The sequence below is a fragment of the Scyliorhinus torazame genome, chromosome 9 (assembly GCF_047496885.1).
Source record: "Scyliorhinus torazame isolate Kashiwa2021f chromosome 9, sScyTor2.1, whole genome shotgun sequence".
Classification (NCBI taxonomy): domain Eukaryota; kingdom Metazoa; phylum Chordata; class Chondrichthyes; order Carcharhiniformes; family Scyliorhinidae; genus Scyliorhinus; species Scyliorhinus torazame.
The window spans coordinates 170,713,402-170,738,999 of NC_092715.1; the positions used below are offsets into that span (position 1 = coordinate 170,713,402).

At 41.8% G+C, this 25,598-nt stretch overlaps 1 protein-coding gene across 10 annotated transcripts in view; it reads right to left on the minus strand.

Moving 5' to 3' along the window:
• sema4d (sema domain, immunoglobulin domain (Ig), transmembrane domain (TM) and short cytoplasmic domain, (semaphorin) 4D) overlaps window positions 1–25,598 on the minus strand; it is a 266,716-nt gene that overhangs the window by 78,321 nt on the left and 162,797 nt on the right. For 9 of the 10 annotated variants that reach the window (XM_072516791.1, XM_072516789.1, XM_072516788.1 and 6 more), the window contains 6 exons: window positions 11,447–11,592; window positions 10,548–10,610; window positions 9,869–9,967; window positions 9,681–9,774; window positions 7,997–8,098; window positions 1,534–1,685 (listed from right to left, as the gene is read on the minus strand). In XM_072516791.1, the coding sequence (XP_072372892.1) occupies window positions 1,534–1,685; window positions 7,997–8,098; window positions 9,681–9,774; window positions 9,869–9,967; window positions 10,548–10,610; window positions 11,447–11,592 (656 nt within the window). The remainder of the gene's footprint in view (window positions 1–1,533; window positions 1,686–7,996; window positions 8,099–9,680; window positions 9,775–9,868; window positions 9,968–10,547; window positions 10,611–11,446; window positions 11,593–25,598) is intronic. The other variant, XM_072516790.1, reaches the window with a different exon arrangement.

Sequence of the window (25,598 nt, forward strand, 5' to 3'; positions counted from 1 at the left end):
CTAGGAATTTTGGAAGTTCACGCAGCCGCTTCTTTTAAGACCCTAAGATGCAGGTCCTTGTGTCAGCCTTTAGATTCATTAGTACTCTCAATTTCATGGAATCACAGTGCAGAAAGAGGCCATTCGGCCCATCGAGTCTGCACCAGTCCTTGGAAAAAGCACCTTATTTAAGCCCCCGCCTCCACCCTATCCCCGTAACTCAGAAACACCACCTAACCTTTTGGGCATTAAAGGGCAATTTAACATGGCCAATCCACCTAACCTGCACACCTTTGAACAATGGGAGGAAACTGGAGCACCCAAAACCCACGCAGACACGGGGAGAAAGTGCAAACTCCATAGACAGTCACCCGAAGCTGGAATTGAATCTGGGACCCTGGAACTGTGAGGCAGCAGTGCTAACCACTGTGCCGCCCCATTACGTTTTCTATAGTGATAGTGATTTTTCTAAGTTTCTCCCTCCCTTTTGCTTCCTGATTTTCAACTATTCTTTGGATGCCGGTGTCTTCTATGGATAAGACAGACACAAAATGCGTGTTTGAAAGCTTCTTCCATTCTTCTTTCCCATTTTTCATTCCCAGTCTCATTCTCTAAAGGACCCATGCTCCCTTTAGCAACTCTCTTCTTTTTTAGACACTTGCAGAAGCTTTTGTGGTCTGTTTTTATCCTTTTATACTTCTGAATAATAATAATCTTTATTAGTGTCACAGGTAGGCTTATATTAACACTGCAGTGAAGTTAGTGTGAAAATCCCCTAGTCACCACACTCCGGCACCTGTTTGGGTACACGGAGGGAGAATTCAGAATGTCCAATTCACCTAACAGCACATCTTTTTGGGGACTTCTGGGAGGAAACCGGAGCACCCGGGGGAAACCCACGTAGACATGGGGAGATGGTGCAGACTCCACACAGACAGTGACCCAAGCCGGGAATCGAACCCGGGTCCCTGACGCTGTGAAGCAACAGTGCTAACCACTGTGCCATCCTGTGGCTAATTATCTCTCATATTCCAATTTCTCCCTTAAAAAAAAGATATCCTTTGGTGGTTTTTAAAACTTTCCCAATCTCCTGCCCTGCCACTGATCTTTGCAGCATTATACACCCTTTTTTTCAATTTTGTATCACCCTAAACTTCCTCAGTTAGCCACAGGCCCATCCATCCTGTGGAATCTTTCTTCCTCATTTCACAGTAACTTAATGTAAGCCTACTTGTGACAATAATAAAAGATTATCTTTGTTGAGTGTTAAAAAATATCACCACTGCACCGCTTACTTTTAACCCATTTTCCTCGTCCACTTTAGTCAACTCTGGTTTTCATATCCTTGTAATTGCCTTAATTGAAGTTTAAGACACCAGTTTGGGCCCATATTTCTCATTCACAAACTGAATGGATTATGATAGAATTGTCTTCTAAACCAGCTACTTTACAAACCAGTAATTCTTGGCAAAAGAATATAAGATAATTCCTGATACACAAGCTCTTAGCATTAGAATTTAAGAAACTGAAATGGCTACTATTGCCAAATCTTACCTTGCACACTCTAGCTACTCTTGGCACCAAAAGCTCGCTATTAAATTCATATTCAACGGACACTTCAGTGAAGAAAAAATAGACTTTATCATCGCCACCATCCAAACTACTTTCACTCTCTCGGATCACATCTGAATAGACAAAACTTGGCTCTGCAGAAAAGAAACAAACATAAACTTGGCAACTGGAAAACCATTTGAATATTCTGTGAGTAACAATCCTCGATTAAAGACTCAAACCCATTAGGGGTAACCCAACAAAAATGGACCAATACCCAGGAAGCAATGTTCATTCACTCAATTTTCTGAATGAGCTGTGTACCTGGCCTATACTGAAATACATCACTTAGTTTAAGAAGCTCTTGCACATCAACAAACAAAATTATGTGCTTACTTCCTAGGCATGGGAAAAACGTTGACCAAGTTCTAAATGGCAGGAGCAGAGGAGAAGAGCTGGTCCAATAGTGGGGAGCCACATCGGGATGGCTCCCCATAACTAAATCCGTCCGGGGGAACTTTCCTATTGCTGGGCTGTGAGATGAACAGCTGATTTACACAATTAAACCCCCAATTCAGAATCATTTTGCAGGGACACCAGCACACTGCTGATGGCAGGGCCACTTTCTGCTACGTGGAGAGGATTCAGCTTCATAGAGGCAGCCTGCCTGTCACAACTCCGGAGGCCATCAGAGTCTGAGGCTCCATGTTGCAGAGAGGACCATGCTCAGAAAAGACAGCTCCCTAAAGCCAAACAACACCTCCCCCCACACTCTTTCTCCCCTCCCTCCCCCCCCCCCCCGCCCCCCACACTCCCCCGCCCTCTGATCAGCGTGGTCACTGCCCTTGGCCATTCTGAATTTTAATTACTTACTTGCCTGAGGGGGGCTTCCAATGGAGGCCCACCTCTCTAAGTGACACTGGTGAGACCTCAGAGCTGCTAATCCTCTGCAACATCAAGAGCCGACTGCCATCCTGAATTGGATGGTTGCCCCAGAGAAGACCAACTGGGAGGCCACCTTCATTAAAAGTGGCAAACGGCTCCTGCTGGCAACCAATGGAGGTTTGGTTCTCCTGTTCCAGGTCAGGGTCCCCAAGCCCATGGTAAAATTCTGCCCACAGCATCGTACGCTACTTACTCAAGCCAAAAGAATTTATATAAGATCGTAAGAAATAGGTGCAAAAGTAAGCCTTCAAGCCGGCTCCACCATTCAATTAGAGCATGGCTATGATTGTGGCCTTAACTCCATCTTCCTGCCTGTCCCCCATAACCCTCCACATTGTCAATCAAAATCTGTATAAATCAGCCTTGAACATATTCAATCACCCAACTTTCACAGCTTTCCGTGGAAGAGAATTCCAAAAACTAACAACCTCCGAGAAAGAAATTCCTCCACATCTTAAATGAAAGATCACTGATTTTTAAATGTTTGCCCCAAGTTCTCGATTCCCCTAGGAGATCGAACAGCTTCTCAGCATCCATTTTGTCAAATCCTCTCAGGATGTGGTTGCCCCTCATTCTTCTGAACTCCAATAAGTATAGGCCCAACCTGCTTCTTTCCTCATAAAACAACCCCTTCATTCCAGGAATCGGCCTCGGGAATCTTCTCTGAACTGCTACCAATGCAAGTATATTCCTCCTGAAGTAAAGAGATCCAAATTGTACACAGTAATCCAGCGACAGCCCTGCCAATGCCACGTACAGCTGTAGCAAGACTTACTCTAACTACCACTGGACATTAGTTCTTAAAACAAGCTTTATTTAGGGACCCCGCCATTTTCCTAGGTGCACTGCTGAAGTTTAATCAGCTAAAACCACAGAGCTTATCAATACAACGTTCCAGAAAATAATCCGTTTTTAGCCCAGCTTGTGACTCACTGCCAGTTAGAGCAGAGGTTTCTATGGAAACCTGGTACAGAGTTAATGAATCCCAACCTCACTGATATTACCTGGAGGGGTTGACCTATTGGAGAGCCAAAATATCCGATCAATTATCAGTACCCTGCTTGAGGTATTTTAAAAAATGACTTATGGGATGTTGGCTGGGCCAGCATTTATTGCCCATCCCTATTTGCCCTTGAGAAGTGGTGGTGAGCTGCCTTCTTGAACTGCTGCAGTCCGTGAGGTGGAAGTACACACACTGTGCTGTTAGGGAGAGAGTTCCAGGATTTTGACCCAGTGACAGTTGTTATGGGCCAGGATTTAGAGAACCCTAAAGTGTATCATGGAGTTCACCTGACCCACAACTTTTAATAGATTGTGGTGTGGGGAGCACACGGCCCACTCTACATGTGTGGTACAGCAGAAATGGAAAAGTATTTTTTAAAGTAAAACAATGTTTTTCTATGAACTCAAGTTACCCTTTTTAAAACATAGTGAACATCTTAGCAACCATTAATTTAAATACAACCCCCAAAGGATACAACACAAAGTAATCCTTAAGCTGTCCTTTTAACATCCATAAGACTTTTTTTTTTTAAACCATTTTTAACAGCAGCACATCAGGTTAAAGTCACTACTGAGAGCAGTTATTAGTTTTAAATCACCAAAGGATCGATTTAGTCTTTAGATTACAGAGAGAAAGACTAATACCCCTTCTAGCTGCGACTGCAGCTATCCAACTCTGAAAACGAAACTAAAACACACCCTGCAGCAAACAGCCTAAAACGAAAGTACAAAGCTGATAAGACAGCCCTGCTCCACCCACACTCTGACATCACTGATAAACACCCATTTCTTAAAGGTACATTTCTTAAGCACCCATTTCTTAAAGGTACTCTCACATGACACAGTGAAGGAACAGTGATATATTTCTAAGTCAGGATAGTGAATGGCTTGGAGAGGTACTTCCAGGTGGCGATATTCCCAGGCATCTGCTGCCCATGTCCTTCTAGATGGTAATGGTCATGGGTTTAGAAGGTGCTGTCTAAGGAGCCTTGGTGAGTTCCTGCAGTGAATCTTGTGGATGGTATAAGCTGCAGTTACTGTGCGTCAGTGGTGGAGGGAATGAATATTTGTGGAAGGGGTGCCAATCAAACGGGCTGCTTTGTCCAGGATGGCATCGAGCTTCTTGAGCATTGAAACTGCTTCATCCAGGCAAGTGGAGAGTATTCCATCACATTCCTAACTTGTGCCTTGTAGATGGTGGACAGGTTTTGGGGAGTCAGGAGGTGAAATAATCGACCCAGGATTCCTAGGCTCTTAATTTGCTCCTGCAGCCACGGTATTGATATGGCTAGTCCAACTCAGGGCCTGACCAATGGCAAACCCCAGGATATTGATAGTGGGAGATTCAGTGATAGTAATGTAATGACTGACATGAGACGATGGTTAGATTCACCCTTGTTGAAAATGGTTATTGCCTGGCACTTGTGGTGTGAATGTTACTTGCCACTTGTCAGCCTAAGCCTGGATATTGTCCAGGCCGTGCTTCAGCAGCTTCAGTACTTTGAGAAGTCACGAATGCTGAACATCATGCAGCATCAGCAAACATCTCCACCTCTGACCTTATGATGGCAGGAATTCATTGATGAAGCAGCATACCAAGTCAGATTACCAAGTCTGCCACATAGGATTGACTTAACTCTGAATTTCTAATTCAAGATATGTAATGTTTGAGCCATCTTAACCTCCAAGAGACTGCTCTCACCCCCCAGTTAGAAGGACAAATGATTAGTTGTTAAGTAAACAACTGATAAGTGACGGTTTAACCCTTGCAAGCTGAACAGGAAATAGAAAGGCACATAATAAACAGCATGGTGAACAACAGAATTATGAGATGCTCACAGATTCAAGGTGTGACAGAGGGGCTCAATTGTATTGTGTCTCATGGACAGGTTTTGGGGAAGTCAGGAGATGAGTTGCTCACTGTAGAATACGCAGCCTCTGGCCTGCTCTTGTAGCCAGTGTTTATGTGGCTGATTCAGTTAAGTTTCTGGTCAATGGTGACCTGCCACAGGTTGATGATGGGGGATTCAGAAATGATAATACCATTAACTGTCAACAGCAGGTGGTTAGATTCTCTCTTGTTGGAAAAATTATGAAATGGTCATTCACCTGATTTGTTATTTCAGAAATGCGTCTTTTCAGACAGTCACATTTCTTTATACTATTGCACTTCAAAAGTAGTGCCCTAGAAGCAGAAGTTTGAAATGTTTTGACATGCTACATAAATCATGTATTACTTAAGTTATGGAATACAACCATCAGAAAAATATAGTAGGATACTCAAAGTTTATCCAGGTTCACTGCTACCTGATTGACTAAATCATCAATATTGAATTCTCTGGTTCTTTAACTCCTGGAAAGAACAAAAGTATGTTTGTATCAATCATGGTTCTGACTTGCCCATTTGTACCTGCTGTTCAGATAATAGGTCTGCATCATTCAATTAGGAATGGATGGGATTTTCCGGCTGCTCCTGCTGCCGGGAACGTCTGGTCCTGCCAATCCCCCCAATGCGGGATCCCCGACAGCAGGGGGTGTGAACAACGGAAAACCCCATTGACAGCGCCGAGTTTGAAAGATTCTGTCGCTGGCCAATGCCAGACAGCCTCTACCGCCGCAAAACATGCCATGGGTGTGCAGAAAATCACGCCCAATGTTTTTTCAGGGCTCTTATAGCCTGTTTGTTGCACAGTGTGCAGGGACCTTGGAACTGATTTTGCAAGGAATATCGGTAATATCAATTTTGCATCACCTCCAAAGTAAGACTGCTAAGAGGGATCGCTTAATTCCATCTCTGTGCCACACGGAACATATATCCTGATATGAAAACATCTCTGTTTTACAGTTAAAGTTTCTGATGTTAGAATTTTTCTTTCAAAGTTGATGTTTACTTGGATTTTTACAGAACTGATTTGTTTTTACCAAACACCAAAAGAATGAAACAAACTCAATTCCTACAGTACCTTTCACAACCTCAGACTGACTCAAGGTGATGCACAGCCAATGCAGTACATTTGAATTATCTACTTCCAAGGCAGTCCCCTGGGATTGAGGATGACCTGCTTCCACTTTGATTCAATGGGTTCGGAGAGTCCAATGCTTGACCTGCAGACTCTGCCACATTGCTTGAAGGGCCAAGTAGGTGAACTGTTTGGAAGATTACGTGCTCTATCATTGTGTTGGGCTAGCACTGCTGGCTCACAGCTCCAGGAACCCGGGTTCGATTCCGACCTAGTATTCCTTTAAAGTCTCTTGATGTGTTTGGTGCCTTCCCAAATGAACCTTTGCCATTTTGGTCAGTCACATGCCAGGCATTTCCATGATTTGGCAGGGATGTTTTGAAAACTGAAGCAATATACCAGCCTGCTCCAGGAAAACCTATTCTCAAGCCCAAGGTTTTACTCCATGAGCAAAACTTTTCAGCAGTGGACAAGTTCTTTTATTTTGGCAGCACACTCTTGAACAGGCACAAGTGGCCTACTCCAGCTCCTAATTCATACACTGATGACAAGACACATGCAAAAATTGCAAAGCAAGTGTAGCCTTGGGCAGACATGAAACATTAGTCTGGGAATGTAGAGGAACAAGTCTCTCTATTAAATGAACATCTATAGAGCCTTCCCACTCTAGGCATGCGAATCTTGGACTGTGTACCAGTGCCATGCCCAGAAGTTCAACCACTTTGATTTAAGCTGCCTTTGGAAGCTTAGGAGGATCAGATGGCAGGACAAAATACTAGACATGGAGGTGCTTACAGGAGCTGACATGTCAAGCATCCATATGATAGTGACACAGTTACAAGTGAGCTGGGCAGGACATGTAGCCAGAAAGGCCGATACTTACCAAAGCAAATCTTCTATGGAGAGCTGCAGCCTGGGGGGCACTCTCATGGTGGTCAAATAAAGTGTTTCAAGGTCATTCTGAAGGCTTCACTAGGAGCTTTGATATCGAATTTGTGTTCTGGGAGGGGCTCTCCCAAGATCACAGCTCCTGACGCAACTAACTAAAAAAAATGATGCAGTCTCCTTCGAAAGCAAACTCAAAACAGAGGCAGAGAGAAAACCTGGAGACAGCAACTCGTCCCAAAATGCAGTCGCTTGCGGTATCCTGTCCTACTTGCAACAGAACCCTCTGGGTGCAGATTAGCCGTAACAACCACCAATGTACCCACAGGAACCCTACCAAACACCCGAGATGATGAAAATGGTCAACTTTGCTTCAAAGGATGAAGAAGACAAAGTGTTTCTGTTGTCCTCTTGGGAATCTCCTGCTGTGCCCAAGTTCCGAGTGGAGCAGTTGAAATAACAATCTACATTTCAAATTGAAGAAATGCTGCAGCAAACCTGTAGAGAGCAAGGTATCACAACCAACAAACAAAATAAATGATTAGATCAAATATTTTGATGTTGGTTGAGGGATAGATGTTAGCCAAGGCAATGTAGCACTCCTTCAGTATTGAAGTAACTGAACAGATGACCCATAAAACAGAGACTGGAATCTTGAATTAAAATATGCTTACCATTTAACCAGGGTATTGCATACTCTGTCCGTAAATGGCTCCGAAGAATGACTGTCTCACTTCCCAGGAAATTATATACTGTTCCCGAGTAAAGCTCACCATCTGAAATAGTATAATAAAGTGCCCTCTTATCATAATGCAGCTAAGCATTTTAATTGTATATGTTCAGTCAACATATATGAATGGAAATATATTTAATTATCTTTTAATCAATTTAATTTGTAGTGCTCTGATTTTCACTTCAAACAGTAAGGAACCCATTCACATCAGCAATTCCCTCATTATATTCTCAACTAACTATTAGGGGAATATGGAGATGTGAAGTAGTGAAGAACTACTTTCCATGCAGGTAGGGAGAAGAATGTGAATAGACACTGGAAGATAGCCCCAACTGTTTTCAAATTCTCTCCAATTTACGAACTATGTTCATGAGGATAAAAGATGTCACTACTAGTAATTCCATTTCTGGTAATGATCAAGGCCGCCCTAATTAACATGAAGTTCCATTCATTCCATGGGGCAGCACGGTACCACAGTGGGTAGCACCGTTGCTTCACAGCTCCAGGGTCCCAGGTTCGATTCCCGGCTTGGGTCACTCTGTGTGGAGTCTGCATGTTCTCCCCGCGACTGCGTGGGTTTCCTCCCGGTGCTCCGGTTTCCTCACAAGTCCTGAAAGACGTGCCGTTAAGTGAATTGGACATTCTGAATTCTCCCTCTGTGCACCCGAATAGGTGCCGGAATGTGGCCAACTGGGGTTTTTTCACAGTAACTTCATTGCAGTGTTAATGTCAACGTACTTGTGACAATAAAGATTATTATTATTCTAGCTTGAAAATGTGTCCCACCTTGACCTCAGTAAAGCATCTCCATCCTGCAGCTTTTATGAATCCACGTATCGCATTGGCCAGTCTTGGAGTTAAATTGAGCATTTGGTGGAGTTGTGGATAGTACTGACCCAGAGCTCAACAGGAAGCAGCTGAGATCACCAAACCCATCTGACAACAACCAGCAAGGTGAGGCTTCACTAGTTTTTTTTAAAAACTCTCCCACTAACAATTAGCATTATTATTGGAACAGCAGACCACATTGGTTGAGCATGAATTGTACTGGTGGCCTTTTCTCACCTTCTCATATGTTGAAATGACTTTGATCACATCGGTCTACCTGGATTAAAGCCCAGCTGCTTAGGAGAAATCAGTGTGTTAACCTACTTTAACATCCTTAAATAATTTATCTCAATGTACAAAAGGAAATATGAAAGATTTCCATCTAAATTCTAAGACTTTTAACAGAATGCTAAGCAAGAAACTTACATAGATTATCATAGAATTTACAGTGCAGGAGGAGGCCATTTGGCCCATCGAGTCTGCACCGGCTCTTGGAAAGAGCACCCTACCCAAGGTCAACACCTCCACCCTATCCCCATAACCCAGTAACCCCACCCAACACTAAGGGTAATTTTGGACATTAAGGGCAATTTATCATGGCCAATCCACCTAACCTGCACATCTTTGGACTGTGGGAGGAAACCGAAGCACCCGGAGGAAACCCACGCACACACGGGGAGGATGTGCAGACTCCGCACAGACAGTGACCCAAGCCGGAATTGAACCTGCGACCCTGGAGCTGTGAAGCAATTGTGCTATCCACAATGCTACCGTGCTGCCCACAATTGGATACTTACCAACCATTACTGAAGTGTATCTTTGAGCAGGATCAAATGGACACTTTCCTTTACCTTCTTCTTGTCTGCCTTGCAGAGTAAAATTCTTAATTGACTGAGTGGAAAATAAATGGCCAAATAAATTGTTTGATTTAATTCAATAAAGAAAATTGAAAAATATTTTACCAATGTTAAACATCCATACTTACAAGGTAATCACAGGTTGGTTGAAATGCATAAGTCCCACACACATAGAGGCTTTCATTATTAAATTCATGCAAGATGCGTATGTAGTTCAGACATTCCGTCTACAGTAAAATAATAAATGTGTTGAAATAAATGCAACCTCTAAACACATTAAGGTCAACAAATTGGCATGGTTTACAGACAACACGTTTACAACACCAGCTCTGAAATTCACTAGGGTCTCTCTTAGCCTCCATAACTTTGTCAGGATACTAGGCAGAACCCCAGGAAACCCACAAGAACAGCTAACAAGGAACATATCTGAGCTTTTCATAGTGTCATAGAATTTACAGTGCAGAAGGAGGCCATTCGGCCCATCGAGTCTGCACCAGCCCTTTTAAAGAGCACTCCACTCAAGCACACACCTCCTCCGCCCCATCTTCTTAACCCAGTAACCCCAATTCCCCTTTTTGGACACTAAGGGCAATTTAGCATCGCCAATCCACTTAACCCGCACATCTTTGAACTGTGGGAGGAAACTGGAGCATCCGGAGGAAACCCAAGCAAACACGGGGAGAACGTGCAGACTCCACACAGACAGTGCCCCAAGCCGGGATCTCAATGGTCTTCCAGGTGTTCTGGCAAAATCACTTAATTGTTAGCAAGTAGAGGGGTTTTCAAAGTGGTTAAATGAAAATTTACCTCTCGGGATTTTCCTTTGGCCGCACATGCCTTTTGTTTTCTTTCTGTGACTTTCCAGTACACCTGAAAGGACAGATAGAACCCAGTTCAGAGATTTTGGAAACAAATGCTTTTTTGTGAATGTAACATGAGCACCACTCCCTTGAGACTGCACTGGAGTATCAGTCTTGACTTCTGTGATCAAGTCCCACAACCCACGATGTTCTAACTCTGTGGCGATTGTTCTAACAATTGGCTGATACCTATAGTTGAAAGTACTTGAGCCATTAATGGATACAGATGCTCAGAATCAATAAAGTTGCGATTCAACATTACAAATATGAGAATCTAAAACAATTTGTAAATAAATCTACATTAATATTGGCAATGTGTGCTAGACATAGTTCATTAGCAGTGAGATAATAGAGGTAGTTAAAATTCAGGGGTTTAATGGGCAAACACAGAATATGTGGGTGGAACTGCATAGATATTTAAAAATTGGAATGTAATTGAAGAATTACACAAGTATTCATCAGATAGTCACTAGGAGGGTACTTTTTATTGTTCTTTTAACAAGTTTATAAAGTTGACAATCACTGATAGAACTTATTGGGCGATGTACCTGAACTGTGCTCAGTTACATGGAACTGTATGCATCACTAAATTCAGATGAGAGCAAAATATTTATGATAAGTATAAGCACTGGCAGATATAATGTAAAATAAAAACAAAAAACTGTGCTGCTGGAAATCAGAAATATTCAGTAGGTCTGGCAGTAAATGTGGAGAGTCAAGGTCGAGTCCAATATGGTTCTCCTTTGGAACCCATTCCGAAGTTACAAAAAAGTGTCTTATTGGACTCAAGTTTCTCCCTCTACAGTTGTTAAATAGGGCTTTACAAAAATATTTCTTAAAAGTTACCTCAGATGTTTTATTTGAAATATCTGTCATTTTCACAGCAAAGATAGCTTCCTGGGCACCTATATACAGTACCCCTCTATCTTCATTCAGCAACAGTGTTGAATAGTTTGACACTCCAGTTTCAGAAAATTTGACCAAAGATACTTCTGTGAATGATAATGAAAATTGATGTTATTAGTACTCTTAAAGAGAGCAAAATAGAAGGCTTGAAAATGAAGCCCATCTAGCCCATGTCCAAATCCACTGGAGGACCAAGTGGTATAGTATCTTTTTACTTCCAGGCATGGCACAAGTTCAAATTTGATCCAGCCCAGAACATTGGTGGACAGTTTCTTTCCTTTGCTATCCATACATCAAATGAGTTTGACCACTCTTGGTCTGGAACCTGTCCATAGTTCAGCATAAGCTGACCAGTTTACTTCAGAAGGGAACACAAGGATTGTAATAATGTGGAAATGAAAGTCTGCAGAGTGGTAACTTCAGACTGTTGGATTAATGTTTATTCTGCACCTGGAAATTCTTTTTACTTATTGGTCTATAATCATGTCTGAAATATATTTTAAACTAATTATTAAAGTTAAGCCAGTAAATGGTTTTAGAATAAAAATTAGGAACTGCATTTCATCTATAGCTTCAATGGGTAATTGATTTAGCAAATGGCAATATTAGGCTGATCCTTTGTTGATTCTGGTAGTTATGTATTTTTTTTAAAATCAGACAATCAAGCAGTTTCTCAGGGTACATTCACACATTACCTTTGGCTTCACTAAGAACTAGTTCCTGACAAGTGTGCAAATGGGATTGATGGCAAGTCACTCTCATCTTCACGCCAAAGGAACTAATTGATTCAGACCTATCTAATTTCTAGGCCAGAATCTTTCAGGACCTGGCTTGTTGGTCTCCATGCAATTCATAAGAGAATTTAGTAAAATTAAATTACAGTTAAAAGGTGATGAAATTGTCTGTGACAGGCAGTTGAAAGACTTACACCCCACCCTAGCTAATCTGACAATTATCATCATCTGCATTTCTGCAAGAGGAACGATACTGGTGTAAATGTTCTGGGTGTAGTCAAATGCTGATACAGCCACGTCAACTGCATTAAGAATAACTTCATAGGCTACTTTATACCTCAACACGTCCATATAAAAATAAGATTCATGGATTCCAAACAATTTCTTAAGTAATCTTCAATTCGTTAGTATGCTGTCTAAATGAGAACTCTCACTGATCTTGCTGAACTGCACCGTCATGTCTAACTGTTTATACAGAACCGCATCTACACACTGACCTAGTTCTACTGCACTGCAGCTAAATTATACAACGCTGTAACTAAAGATGCTTCGTTCAATTTTAATTTTGTGCAAACGGATGGGTTATGTACCATGGATAAATGTAATCTGCTTAGTTCAGAAATTGTACCCAGCGATCATGTGAAAATTATGCCTACAGCATAAAGTGCAGTGGTACTAAGCTGGTTGAAAGGAGAAAGGTGGGAAGAGACAGCAAATTGCATATGGCTTTACTCTTTATAATTAGAAGTGCATTCTTTGGCGGGCGGCATGGTGGTGCAGTGGTTAGCGCTGCTACCTCACGGCGTCGAGGACCCTGCTCAATCCCAGTCCTGGGTCACTGTCCATGTGGAATTTGCACATTCTCCCTGCGTCTGCGTGGGTCTCACCCCCACAACCTAAAGATGTGCAGGGTAGGTGGATTGGCCACGCTAAAATTGCCTCATAATTGGAAAAACTTTTATAAAAACTACTTTCTTTGCCAATGATGCATCTTCAGAATGATTTCTTTGGAATATTGTGTTTCTGGTAACATGACTTATTTCAGTTGTGTGTGCTCTTTTAGACGATACAAACTAGGAGCAGCAGTAGGCCACTCGAGTTTGCTTCACCATTCAATAAGATCACGGCTGATCTGATTATAACCTCTTGCCTACCCTGATAACCTTTCATTCCCTCCCCTTGTTTATCAAGAATCTATCTAGCTCAAGCTGAAAAATATTTAAAGACGCTGCTTTCACTGCCTTTGAGGAATGGAGTTTCAAAGACTCACTCTCCGGAGAAAATATTTTTCCTCAACTGTCTTAAATGGCAACTCATTTTTAAGTGACCCCTTAGTTCTAGCGGTCTTTCCACAAGAGAAAACATCTCAACATCCACCCTGTTAAGACCCCTCAGAATCCTGATGTTTCAACCAAGTCACCTCTTACTCTTCTAAAGTACAGCAGATGCAAGCCTCGCCTATTTAAACTATCTTCATAAGACAACCCACCTATTCCAGGAATTAGTCTAGTAAACCTTCTCTAAACTGCCAGAATGTCAGAAATAGGAAAGGAGCAGTCACCTTGTTAGGAGTTTTCTATAGGCCCCCCAATAGTAGCAGAGATGTGGAGGAACAGATTGGGAAACAGGTTTTAGAAAGGTGCAGAAGTCACAGGGTAGTAGTCATGGGTGACTTTAACTTCCCAAATATTGAGTGGAAACTCTTTAGATCAAATAGTTTGGATGGGGTGGTGTTTGTGCAGTGTGTCCAGGAAGCTTTTCTAACACAGTATGTAGATTGTCCGACCAGAGGAGGGGCAATATTGGATTTAGTACTTGGTAATGAACCAGGGCAAGTGATAGAATTGTTAGTGGGGGAGCATTTTGGAGATAGTGACCACAATTCTGTGACTTTCACTTTAGTAATGGAGAGGGATAGGTACGTGCAACAGGGCAAGGTTGACAATTGGGGGAAGGGTAAATACGATGTTGTCAGACAAGAATTGAAGTGCATAAGTTGGGAACATAGGCTGGCAGGGAAGGACACAAGTGAAATGTGGAACTTGTTCAAGGAACAGGTGCTACGTGTCCTTGATATGTATGTCCCTGTCAGGCAGGGAAGAGATGGTCGAGTGAGGGAACCATGGTTGACAAGAGAGGTTGAATGTCTTGTTAAGAGGAAAAAGGTGACTTATGTAAGGCTGAGGAAACAAGGTTCAGACAGGGCATTGGAGGGATACAAGATAGCCAGGAGGGAACTGAAGAAAGGGATTAGGAGAGCTAAGAGAGGGCATGAACAATCTTTGGCGGGTAGGATCAAGGAAAACCCCAAGGCCTTTTACACACATGTGAGAAATATGAGAATGACTAGAGCGAGGGTAGGTCCAATCAAGGACAGTAGCGGGAGATTGTGTATTGAGTCTGAAGAGATAGGAGAGGTCTTGAATGAGTACTTTTCTTCTGTATTTACAAATGAGAGGGGCGATATTGTTGGAGAGGACAGTGTGAAACAGATTGGTAAGCTCGAGGAAATACTTGTTAGGAAGGAAGATGTGTTGGGCATTTTGAAAAACTTGAGGATAGACAAGTCCCCCGGGCCTGACGGTATATATCCAAGGATTCTATGGGAAGCAACAGATGAAATTGCAGAGCCGTTGGCAATTATCTTTTCATCCTCACTGTCAACAGGGGTGGTACCAGGGGATTGGAGAGTGGCGAATGTCGTGCCCCTGTTCAAAAAAGGAACTAGGGATAACCCTGGGAATTACAGGCCAGTTAGTCTTACTTCAGTGGTAGGCAAAGTAATGGAAAGGGTACTGAAGGATAGGATTTCTGAGCATCTGGAAAGACACTGCTTGATTAGGGATAGTCAGCACGGATTTGTGAGGGGTAGGTCTTGCCTAACAAATCTTATTGAATTCTTTGAGGAGGTGACCAAGCATGTGGATGAAGGTAAAGCAGTGGATGTAGTGTACATGGATTTTAGTAAGGCATTTGATAAAGTTCCCCATGGTAGGCTTATGCAGAAAGTAAGGAGGCATGGGATAGTGGGAAATTTGGCCAGTTGGATAACAAACTGGCTAGCCGATAGAAGTCAGAGAGTGGTGGTGGATGGCAAATATTCAGCCTGGACCCCAGTTACCAGTGGCGTACCGCAGGGATCAGTGCTGGGTCCTCTGCTGTTTGTGATTTTCATTAATGACTTGGATGAGGGAGTTGAAGGGTGGGTCAGTAAATTTGCAGACGATACGAAGATTGGTGGAGTTGTGGATAGTAAGGAGGGCTGTTGTCGGCTGCAAAGAGACATAGATAGGATGCAGAGCTGGGCTGAGAAGTGGCAGATGGAGTTTAACCCTGAAAAGTGTGAGGTTGTCCATTTTGGAAGGACAAATATGAATGCGGAATACAGGGTTAACGGTAGAGTTCTTGGCAATGTGGAGGAGCAGAGAGATCTTGGGGTCTATGTTCATACATCTTTGAAAGTTGCCACTCAAGTGGATAGAGCTGTGAAGAAGGCCTATGGTGTGCTCGCGTTCATCAACAGAGGGATTGAATTTAAGAGCCGTGAGGTGATGATGCAGCTGTACAAAACTTTGGTAAGGCCACATTTGGAGTACTGTGTACAGTTCTGGTCGCCTCATTTTAGGAAGGATGTGGAAGCTCTGGAAAAGGTGCAAAGAAGATTTACCAGGATGTTGCCTGGAATGGAGAGTAGGTCTTACGAGGAAAGGTTGAGGGTGCTAGGCCTTTTCTCATTAGAGCGGAGAAGGATGAGGGGCGACATGATAGAGGTTTATAAGATGATCAGGGGAATAGATAGAGTAGACAGTCAGAGACTTTTTCCCCGGGTGGAACAAACCATTACAAGGGGACATAAATTTAAGGTGAAAGGTGGAAGATATAGGAGGGATATCAGAGGTAGGTTCTTTACCCAGAGAGTAGTGGGGGCATGGAATGCACTGCCTGTGGAAGTAGTTGAGCCGGAAACATTAGGGACCTTCAAGCAGCTATTGGATAGGTACATGGATTACGGTAAAATGATATAGTGTAGATTTATTTGTTCTTAAGGGCAGCACGGTAGCATTGTGGACAGCACAATTGCTTCACAGCTCCATGGTCCCAGGTTCGATTCCGGCTTGGGTCCTTGTCTGTGCGGAGTCTGCACGTCCTCCCCGTGTCTGCGTGGGTTTCCTCCGGGTGCTCCGGTTTCCTCCCACAGTCCAAAGATGTGCGGGTTAGGTGAATTGGCCAATGATAAATTGCCCTTAATGTCCAAATTGCCCTTATGTTGGGTGGAGGTGTTGAGTTTGGGTAGGGTGCTCTTTCCAAGAGCCGGTGCAGACTCAAAGGGCCGAATGGCCTCCTTCTGCACTGTAAATTCAATGATAATCTATGATTAATCTAGGACAAAGGTTCGGCACAACATCGTGGGCCGAAGGGCCTGTTCTGTGCTGTATTTTCTATGTTCTATGTTCTAATGTAGCGACTAGGGACTTTTCACAGTAACTTCATTGCAATGCAAGCCTACTTGTAACAATAAAGAATATTATTATTACACCCTTCCATAATTAAGGAGACTAATATAGTACACTGTACTCTAGATGGGGTTTCACCAGTGGTCAGTACAACTGAAGCATAACCTTCCTGCTGTTATAGTCAATTCCCCTCACAATAAATGACAACATTCTATCAGCTTTCCTAATTACTTGCTGTACGTGCCCTTTGTGATTCATGCACTAGGATACCCAGATCATTGAACGTCAGAGCTCTGCAATTTCTCGCCATTTAGATAATATGCTTCTTTTTCAAATCTTCCTGCCAAAATGGACAATTTCACATTTGCCCTAACTATACTTTTTTGCCAGAACTTTTCCCACTCACTTAACCAATCTATATCCCTTTGTAGCTTCCTTATGTCCTCCTCACAACTCACTTTCCTTTCTTACCTTTTGTGTCATCGGCAAATTTAGCAATCATACCTTCTGTCCCTTCAACCAAGTCATTTCTATAAAAATTTCAAAAGGTTGAGGCCCCAGCACTGATCCCTATGGCACACCTGTCATTACATTTTGTCAACCAAAAATATGATGCCTATTCTCAGTTTCCTGTTAGCTAGCCAATCTTCTAGCTAAATATTTCCCCCTGCTCCAGGCCATACTTCGCTCCCAGCTATCCATGCCAAAAAGTTGCCCCATACACCATAAACCTTTATTTTCCACAATAACCTTTGATGTGGTACCTTGTCAAATGCCTTCTGGAAATAAGTACAGTATATTCATGGGTTCCTCTTTTTACACAACACGTGACTCCTTCAAAGAACTCAAATAAATTGGTTAAACATGATTCCTCTCTTACAAACCCATGTCGACACTGCTGATTGCCTTGAATTTTTCAAAGTACACTGTCATAACATCTTTATTAATAGCTTCTAGCATTTTCCCTTTGACAGATATTAAGCTAACTGGCCTATGGTTACATTTTTTATTTTCCCAATCTAGTGGAATCTTCACCGAATACTAGGAAATTTTGGAAAACTAAAAACAAAACATCAACTCTCACTAGCCAATTCTTTTAGGAGCCTTGGATGAAGTCCATCAGGACCCAGGGATCTGTCAGCCTTCAGAGCCAACAATTTGTTAAATGCCACTTCCCTGGTGATTGCAATTTTCTCCAAGTTCCTACTGGCAGCTTAGTTCTAATGTTAAGGTTATGTTCCCTTATTCTTGACTTCTCCACCAATGGACCAGTTTCATTCTAATTACTCTTATGAAATTTGGAGGCAGTTTCAACAGAACTTCGGGTTGGGGGCAGGGTCAACGGAAATGCTGATTCGGGGGAACCATAGATTTGAGCCAGGGAAGTGGCATGGAAATTTTCGGGGGGGGGGGGGGGCGCAAACCACGTTCATATGTTTTGGTCCTGTCCAAAGCTGGAGGATTACTGGAAGGAGGTGTTTAGGGTAATCTCTAAAGTGGTGCACGTGAAACTGGACCCGGGCTCTCGGGAGGCCATATTCGGGATGTCGGATCAGCCGGGGTTGGAAACTTGTGCGGATGCAGATGTTGTAGCCTTTGCCTCATTGATCGGCCGATGGCGGATCCTGTTAGGGCGGAGATCAACCTCTCCGATCAACCTGTGCCCTGGCATGGCGGGGGACCTGTTAGAATTCTTGACACTTGAAAAGGTCAAATTTGAACTGAGGGGAAGGATGGAGGGGTTCTACAATTCATGGGCGTTATTTATTATGCACTTTCGAGAATTGGATCACATCGAACATTCGGGGAAGAGGGGCTGGGAGAGTTGAGGAGAGAGGGGCTGAATGTGTTAATGGTGACTATGTGTGATTCCTGATTCCTTTTTGTAATTTGTTTATGTCAACATGCAGGCTAATGTCTGGGGTTGGGTGGGAGGATGGGATTGTTGTTATTGTTATGGGGATTGACATTACATTCGTTACTGGTTATTGTTTATTGTTGGGTGTAAACTTGGGAGAAATAGGAGAATAAAGTGAAAAAGAATTGAATTTTTTATTTTTTTAAATTACTTTATGAAGTCCTTTAATTATCTTAAACACTTCAGTTATATTACCTTTTGTCATGTGAGAGTACCTTTAAGAAATGGGAGTTTTTAATTGGGTGTGTATATAAATGTCTGTAGTGAGAGTACCTTTAAGAACAGGGTGTTTACTACTGCAGTGAAATCAGAGAGTGGGTGGAGATGGGCTGTCAGCGTTTTACTTTCGTTTTAGGCTGTTTGCTACAGGGTTTGTTTTAGTTTTGTTTTCAATGTTGGAGTTGAAGCCAGACAGAGCAGGTGTACTGTTGATCTCTATGCTATGAAAAGACTATCCCTTGATCATTTGGTGAATTCAGAATTATAAATGTTCTCAGTAGTGAATGTAAACCTAATGTGCTTCTGTTAAAAGGTGTTTCTTTTGTCTTTTGGATGTTGTTTGGGAAGTTATTAAGGATTACTTAGTGTTGTATTCTTTGGGGGTTGTATTTGAATTGATGGTTGCGAAGATGTTCACTGTAGGTTTTAAAAAGGTTAACTTGAGTTCATAGAATAAACATTGTTTTGCTTTAAAAAAATACTTTTCCATTTCTGCTCCACCACACCTGTAGAGTGGGCTATGTGCTCCCCATACCACAATCTATTATAAGTTGTGGGTCAGGTGAACTCCATGATACACTTTGGAGTTCTCTCAACCCTGGCCCATAACAAATTGGGGGCTCGAGGGGGATACAAGTCTATCTATTGGATTGACTTAGTGAGCTTAAAGACAGTGAGGGGTGAGCACACATCAGATGTGGTATTCTAGTTTAAATGGGGAGTGTGTTGTGGACAATGGCTCTTTCAGAGGCTCTGAGGATTTTGGGGGTGGAGACGGTCACACACAGTACCTTATGGACAGAGACTAAAAGCAGACTGTTAGATTTGGCAAAAACATTGCAGTTAACATTACCTGACAAAATGCAAAAAGATGAGCTAATTATGGTGGTGGCTAAGCATTTAAAGTTGCCTGAGATACAGTTGGACTCATTGCAAATGGCAAAAATTCAGTTACAAATTAAACAAATGGAACACGAGAAAGAATTAAAACAGCTTGAATACGAGAAAGAGGAAAAAGAGCGAGAGAAAGAGATAGAGAGGAAAAAGAAAGAGCGAGGAAAAAGAGAGAGGAAAAAGAAAAGGAGGGAGAAGGAGAACAGAATAGGCCTAGCAGAACAAAAAGAAAGAGAAAGGGAGATACAGATCAGGGAAAAAGATAAAGAGAGAGAGTTTGAAGTCTAGAAAATGGCTATGAAACATGACAGCCAGTTAAAATTGGCAGACGTAAAGGGAAACGTACAGTTGGATGATAGTGATGAGGATAGTGAGAAAGAGCGTCATAGTCGAAGGCTTCGTGGGAATCTATTTAAATATGTCCAAGAATTGCCAAGGTTTGACGAGAAGGACGTAGAAGCCTTTTTCATTTCATTTGAGAAGGTGGCTAAACAAATAAAATGGCCACAGGACATGTGGGTATTATTGATTCAAACAAAGCTGGTACGTAGAGCTAGTGAAGTGTTTGCATCACTACCGGAGGAGGTATCTGGGACGTATGTGGAGTTGAAAGAATCCATCTTGGGTGCATCTGAACTAGTGCCTGAATCTTACAGACAAAGGTTTAGAAATTTAAAGAAAGAATTTGGTCAAACATACATGGAGTTTGAAAGGCTCCAACAGAGTAATTTTGATAGGTGAATAAGGGCTTTGAAAATAGACCAAACGTATGAAGCTCTCTGAGAAATTATACTTTTGGAGGAGTTTAAAAATTCAATTCCGGATGTAGTGAGAACTCATGTGGAGGAAGAGGGTTAAAACTGCGAGATTAGCAGCAGAAATGGCAGATGATTATGAATTAGTTCATAAATCAAAGCTTGATTTCCAACATCAGTTTCAGCCTGAGAGGGATAGAAACTGGGGACATGAGAAATACTCAAGTGGTAGAGGCAAAGGTGATCTGATGGGAGATAATAAGGAGAGTGTACCTCAGATTAAAAAAGAAATCCAGGAGCGTGGAAAAGAAATGAAAAGTTTCAAATGTTTTCACTGTAATAAACTAGGCCATGTAAAGTCAGTGTTGGTGGTTGAAGAAAAGCACTGGGAAGGCTGATGTGGTAAAACAGGATAAGGCAGTGGGGTTTGTTAAAGTGGTAAAGGAAAGCCCAAGTGAAGCAAAGGAGGTGCAAAAGATTGTACAGCCTGATCAAGGGGTGATTGATAACAAGGTGCCAGATCTCTTTAAAGAATTTACTTGTGTGGGAATTTACATGTTTGCTCATGTGTATCAGGAGGAGCAGGTAAAGAAGCCACAATTTTAAGAGATACGGTAGCTAGTCAGTCTTTAATGGTAAGAGATGAGGAGTTATGTAGTTTGGGAAGAATGTTGCCAGAAAAGGTGGTAATATGTGGAATTCAGGGTGAGAGGAGTAATGTTCAATTATATACGGTAAGGTTGGAAAGTCAGTGAAGAGTGGTGAAGGAGGTAGTCGGAGTAATAGAGAAACTATCTTGTCCAGGAATACAGTTTAGCTTGGATAATGATAGAGCTGGATCGCAGGTGGGGTGATGCCTACGGGGCTGATAAGCCAGTGGAAAATCAGACAACTGGAGTGTTGAAGGACGAATATCCTGGGATTTTTCCGGATTGTCTAGCAACAAGGTCGCAAAGTCACAGGTTAAGACAAGAGGAGAAATCAGAGAGTGAAGAAGAAGTTGAAGTGCAATTATCAGAAACGATATTTGATCAGATGGTTGACCAAGAACAGGTGGAGGATGAGGTGGATATTTTTAGTTCAGGAAAATTGGCGGAGTTACAACAGAAAGATGTAGAAATAAAACGGATGTATCAGAAAGCATACACGGAGAGGAATCGGAGTGTATACCAGAGTGTTATTACCATAAAAGTGATGTCTTGATGAGAAAATGGAGACCTTTACATATGCAGGCGGATGAAAAGTGGGCAGAAGTTCATCAAGTAGTATCGCCGGTAGGGTATAGAAAGGAGGTGTTGCGCGTTGCACATCAGGTACCAGTGGGAGGTCATTTGGGAGTGAAGAAAACTCAAGCTAAAATCCAGAAACATTTTTATTGGCCTGGACTACATAAAGATGTAGTTAAATTTTGTCAATCATGTCACACATGTCAAGTGATAGGGAAACCTCAAGCAGTGATAAAACCAGTACCCTCAATACCCATTCCAGCATTTGAGGAACCTTTTACAAGGGTCCTAATTGATTGCGTAGGACCGCTTCCTACAACGAAAAGTGGGAATCAATATATTTTGACTATAATGGATGTGTCTACTAGGTTACCAGAGGCCATTCCAGTACGTAATATTACAGCAAAAAAGATTGTGGAGGAGTTACTTAAATTCTTTACTAGATGTGGACTACCCACAGAATCGGATCAAGGAACGAATATTACCTCGAGGTTATTCAAAGAAGTTATGGATAGTTTAGGAATAAAACAATTTAAATCAACTGCGTACCATCCAGAATCGCAGGGAGCGTTAGAAAGGTAGCATCAGACATTAAAGACAATGTTGAGGGCTTATTGTCAAGATTATCCTGAGAATTGGGATAAAGGAATTCCATTCGTACTGTTTGCAATTAGGGATGCAACCAATGAGTCAACCAAATTTAGTCCTTTTGAACTAATTTTTGGTCATGAGGGAAGAGGACCAGTTAAATTGATTGAGGAAAAATTGTGAGTGAGAAATCTGAATTTACATTATTGGATTATGTGTCAAATTTTAGGAAACGATTAAATAGAGCAGGTTAATTGGCTAGACAATATTTAAAAGTTGCACAAAATGTGATGAAACGGGTAGCGGACAAGAAATCCAAAGTTCGTAGTTTTGCCAGTGGAGATAAAGTTTTAGTATTGTTACCAGTGGTAGGTGAACCTTTAAAAGCAAGGTTTTGTGGACCGTATCAGATTGAAAGGAAATTAAGTGAGGTGAATTATGTGGAAAAACACCAGATAGAAGGAAAACCCACCGAGTGTGTCATGTGAATATGCTTAAAAGGTACTTTGAAAGGGAAGGAGAGAAAAAGGACGAGGTTTTAATGATTCTAACTCAAAGTGACAAACCAAATACAGATGACTATGAATTTGACATAGCTCAAATTAAATTGGAAAACGAGGATGTTCTTAAAAATTGGGATAAATTGTTGAGTTACCTTCCAGAGGAAAAACAGACTACCCTGAAAGAGTTATTGATATCACATGGGCAAGTTTGTAGAGATAAATTGGGAAGTACTAAAATGGCTATACATGATGTAGATGTGGGAAATGCTGTTGCAATCAAACAACATCCATACAGACTTAACCCTTTAAAATTGGCACAGGTTAACAAAGAGATTGAGAGTATGCTTTAAAATGGCATAATTGAAGTGGGTTGCAGCCAATGGAGCTCACCCATAGTGATGGTACCAAAACCAGACGGTACCCAACGGTTGTGTGTGGACTATCAAAAGGTTAATGCAGTTACAAGAACGGACTCTTATCCTATCCCACATTTGGAGGATTGCATAGAGAAAGTGGGACAATCAGCTTTTATTTCCAAACTGGATTTACTTACAGGTTACTGGCAGGTACCTTTATTCGAAAGGGCGAAGGAGATTTCAGCTTTTGTGACTCCAGATGATATATACCAATTCAAAGTTATGCCATTTGGCATGAAAAACGCACCAGCCACATTTCAACCGTTAACTAACAAAGTTGTTTCAGGATTACCCAATTGTGCGGTATACATTGACGATCTGGTAATTTTCAGCCAGACATGGACAGAACATTTAAAACATCTGATGGAGTTATTCGATCAGCTTCAGGAGGCGGGTTTGGTGATAAACCTAGCCAAACCTAGCCAAATGTGAATTTGGAAAAGCCCAAGTCACTTTCCTTGAGGAGTTTCCAATACCCTCAAGACGAAGGGGAAATAATGCGATTTCTTGGCATGAGTGGATTTGATCGAACATTTGTGCAAAAGTTTTGTAGCGTGATTGCTCCACTGATAGACTTGCTGAAGAAACGTCGAAAATTTCAGTGGACAGCAGACTTTCAACAGGTATTTGACGGCCTGAAAGCTGTGATAACCAATGCTCCTGTGTTAGCGAATTACAAGGGACCCTGCGATCAGATTGAACTAAAGTATCTGACTTTGAAGAGAAATGCCGAGGCATAGAGAAATGGACAGATCGTGCAGAGACCTTCTTGTTCAAAGAGACGGTCAATCGAGAAGGATTTCAGTTGGAGGAAGAAGAAAAATGGACTATATTATTGTACCTGTTTGCGCGTGTTGTTTTTTTTTTAAAACAAAAAAGTATATTTACTGTGTGCATTTCTTAAAGGATAGTGAAAAGGTGAAAAATGAAACCATCTTGAAGTTGATGGTTTTGGTTTTTTTCTTGTGGGGAGGTGTCATGTGAGAGTACCTTTAAGAAATGGGTGTTTACGACTGCAGTGATGTCAGAGATGGTTGGAGCTGGGCTGTCTGTCAGCTTTTTACTTTTGTTTTAGGCCGTTTGCTGCAGGGTGTGTTTTAGATTCGTTTGCAGTGTTGGAGCTGAAGCCAGATAGAGCAGGTATACTGTTGATCTCTGTGCCATGAAAAGCCTATCTCTTGATCATTTGGTGAATTCAGAATTATAAATGTTTTCAGTAGTGAATGCAAACCTAATGTGCTTCTGTTAAAAGGTGTTTCTTTTGTCTTCTGGATGTTGTTTGGAAAGTTATTAAGGATTACTTAGTGTTATATTCTTTGGGGGTTGTATTTGAATTGATGGTTGCTAAGATGTTCACTGTATGTTTTAAAAAGGTTAACTTGAGTTCATAGAATAAACATTGTTTTGCTTTAAAAAAATACTTTTCCATTTCTGCTCTACCACACCTGTAGAGTGGGCTATGTGCTCCCCATACCGCAATCTATTAAAAGTTGTGGGTCAGGTGAAATCCATGATACACTTTGGGGTTCTCTAAACCCTGGCCCATAACACTTTTAACATTCTATACTCAAGAGAATACCTAAACCTCCCTCTCCATCTTACCACATATCATCTGGTAAATCTATGATTCAATTGATCCTTCATGAGGTACGATGCCTAATGCTGAACGCAACACTCTTGAATTGGGGTAACCACAGTTGATATAACGGAGACTTAACTTTCACTGCCTTGTACTCCAGCCCCCAAGATAAAGCAAACCTTTTTAGCTGTATTTGTAAAAACAAATTTGTATATGTCGGTTCACCTTTAGTGATTTCTGCACTCTTAAAAAGTCGCTGCTTCTCTGGAGCACCTAGTTTTTTGCCATTTATAAAATACTCTGATCTCTCTCTCTTTTGAGTCCAAAAAGTGGGTTATTTCACATTTCCCCACATTGAACCCCATGAAATAGTTACTGTATAGCAACAGGTCTTGCATGCAGTTCCCTTCTGCTTGTGCAGCTGATAGGAGTGTATCAAAATTTGACTACCCCCACATCATCAGTTACACCAGCATCATTCCACTTTCAGAAGTGAAGATGATAATAATTGTCAGATTAGCTAGGGTGGAGTGGAAGTCTTTAAACTGCCTGTCACAGATCATTTCATCACCTTTTGACTGGAATTTAATTATACTAAATGCTTTTATGAATTTCGCGAACAACAAGCCAGATCCTGAAAGATTCTGGCCCATGAATTCGATAGGTCTGAAACAATGAGTCCCTTGATGTAAAGAAGAGAGTGACTTGATTGCACAGCTTACTTAAATGGCAATTTGTACCCCAACTCACAAACTAAAGTTCTAAGTAAAATGCCAATCACAGCACAGGCTGGCAGACTATAGAAC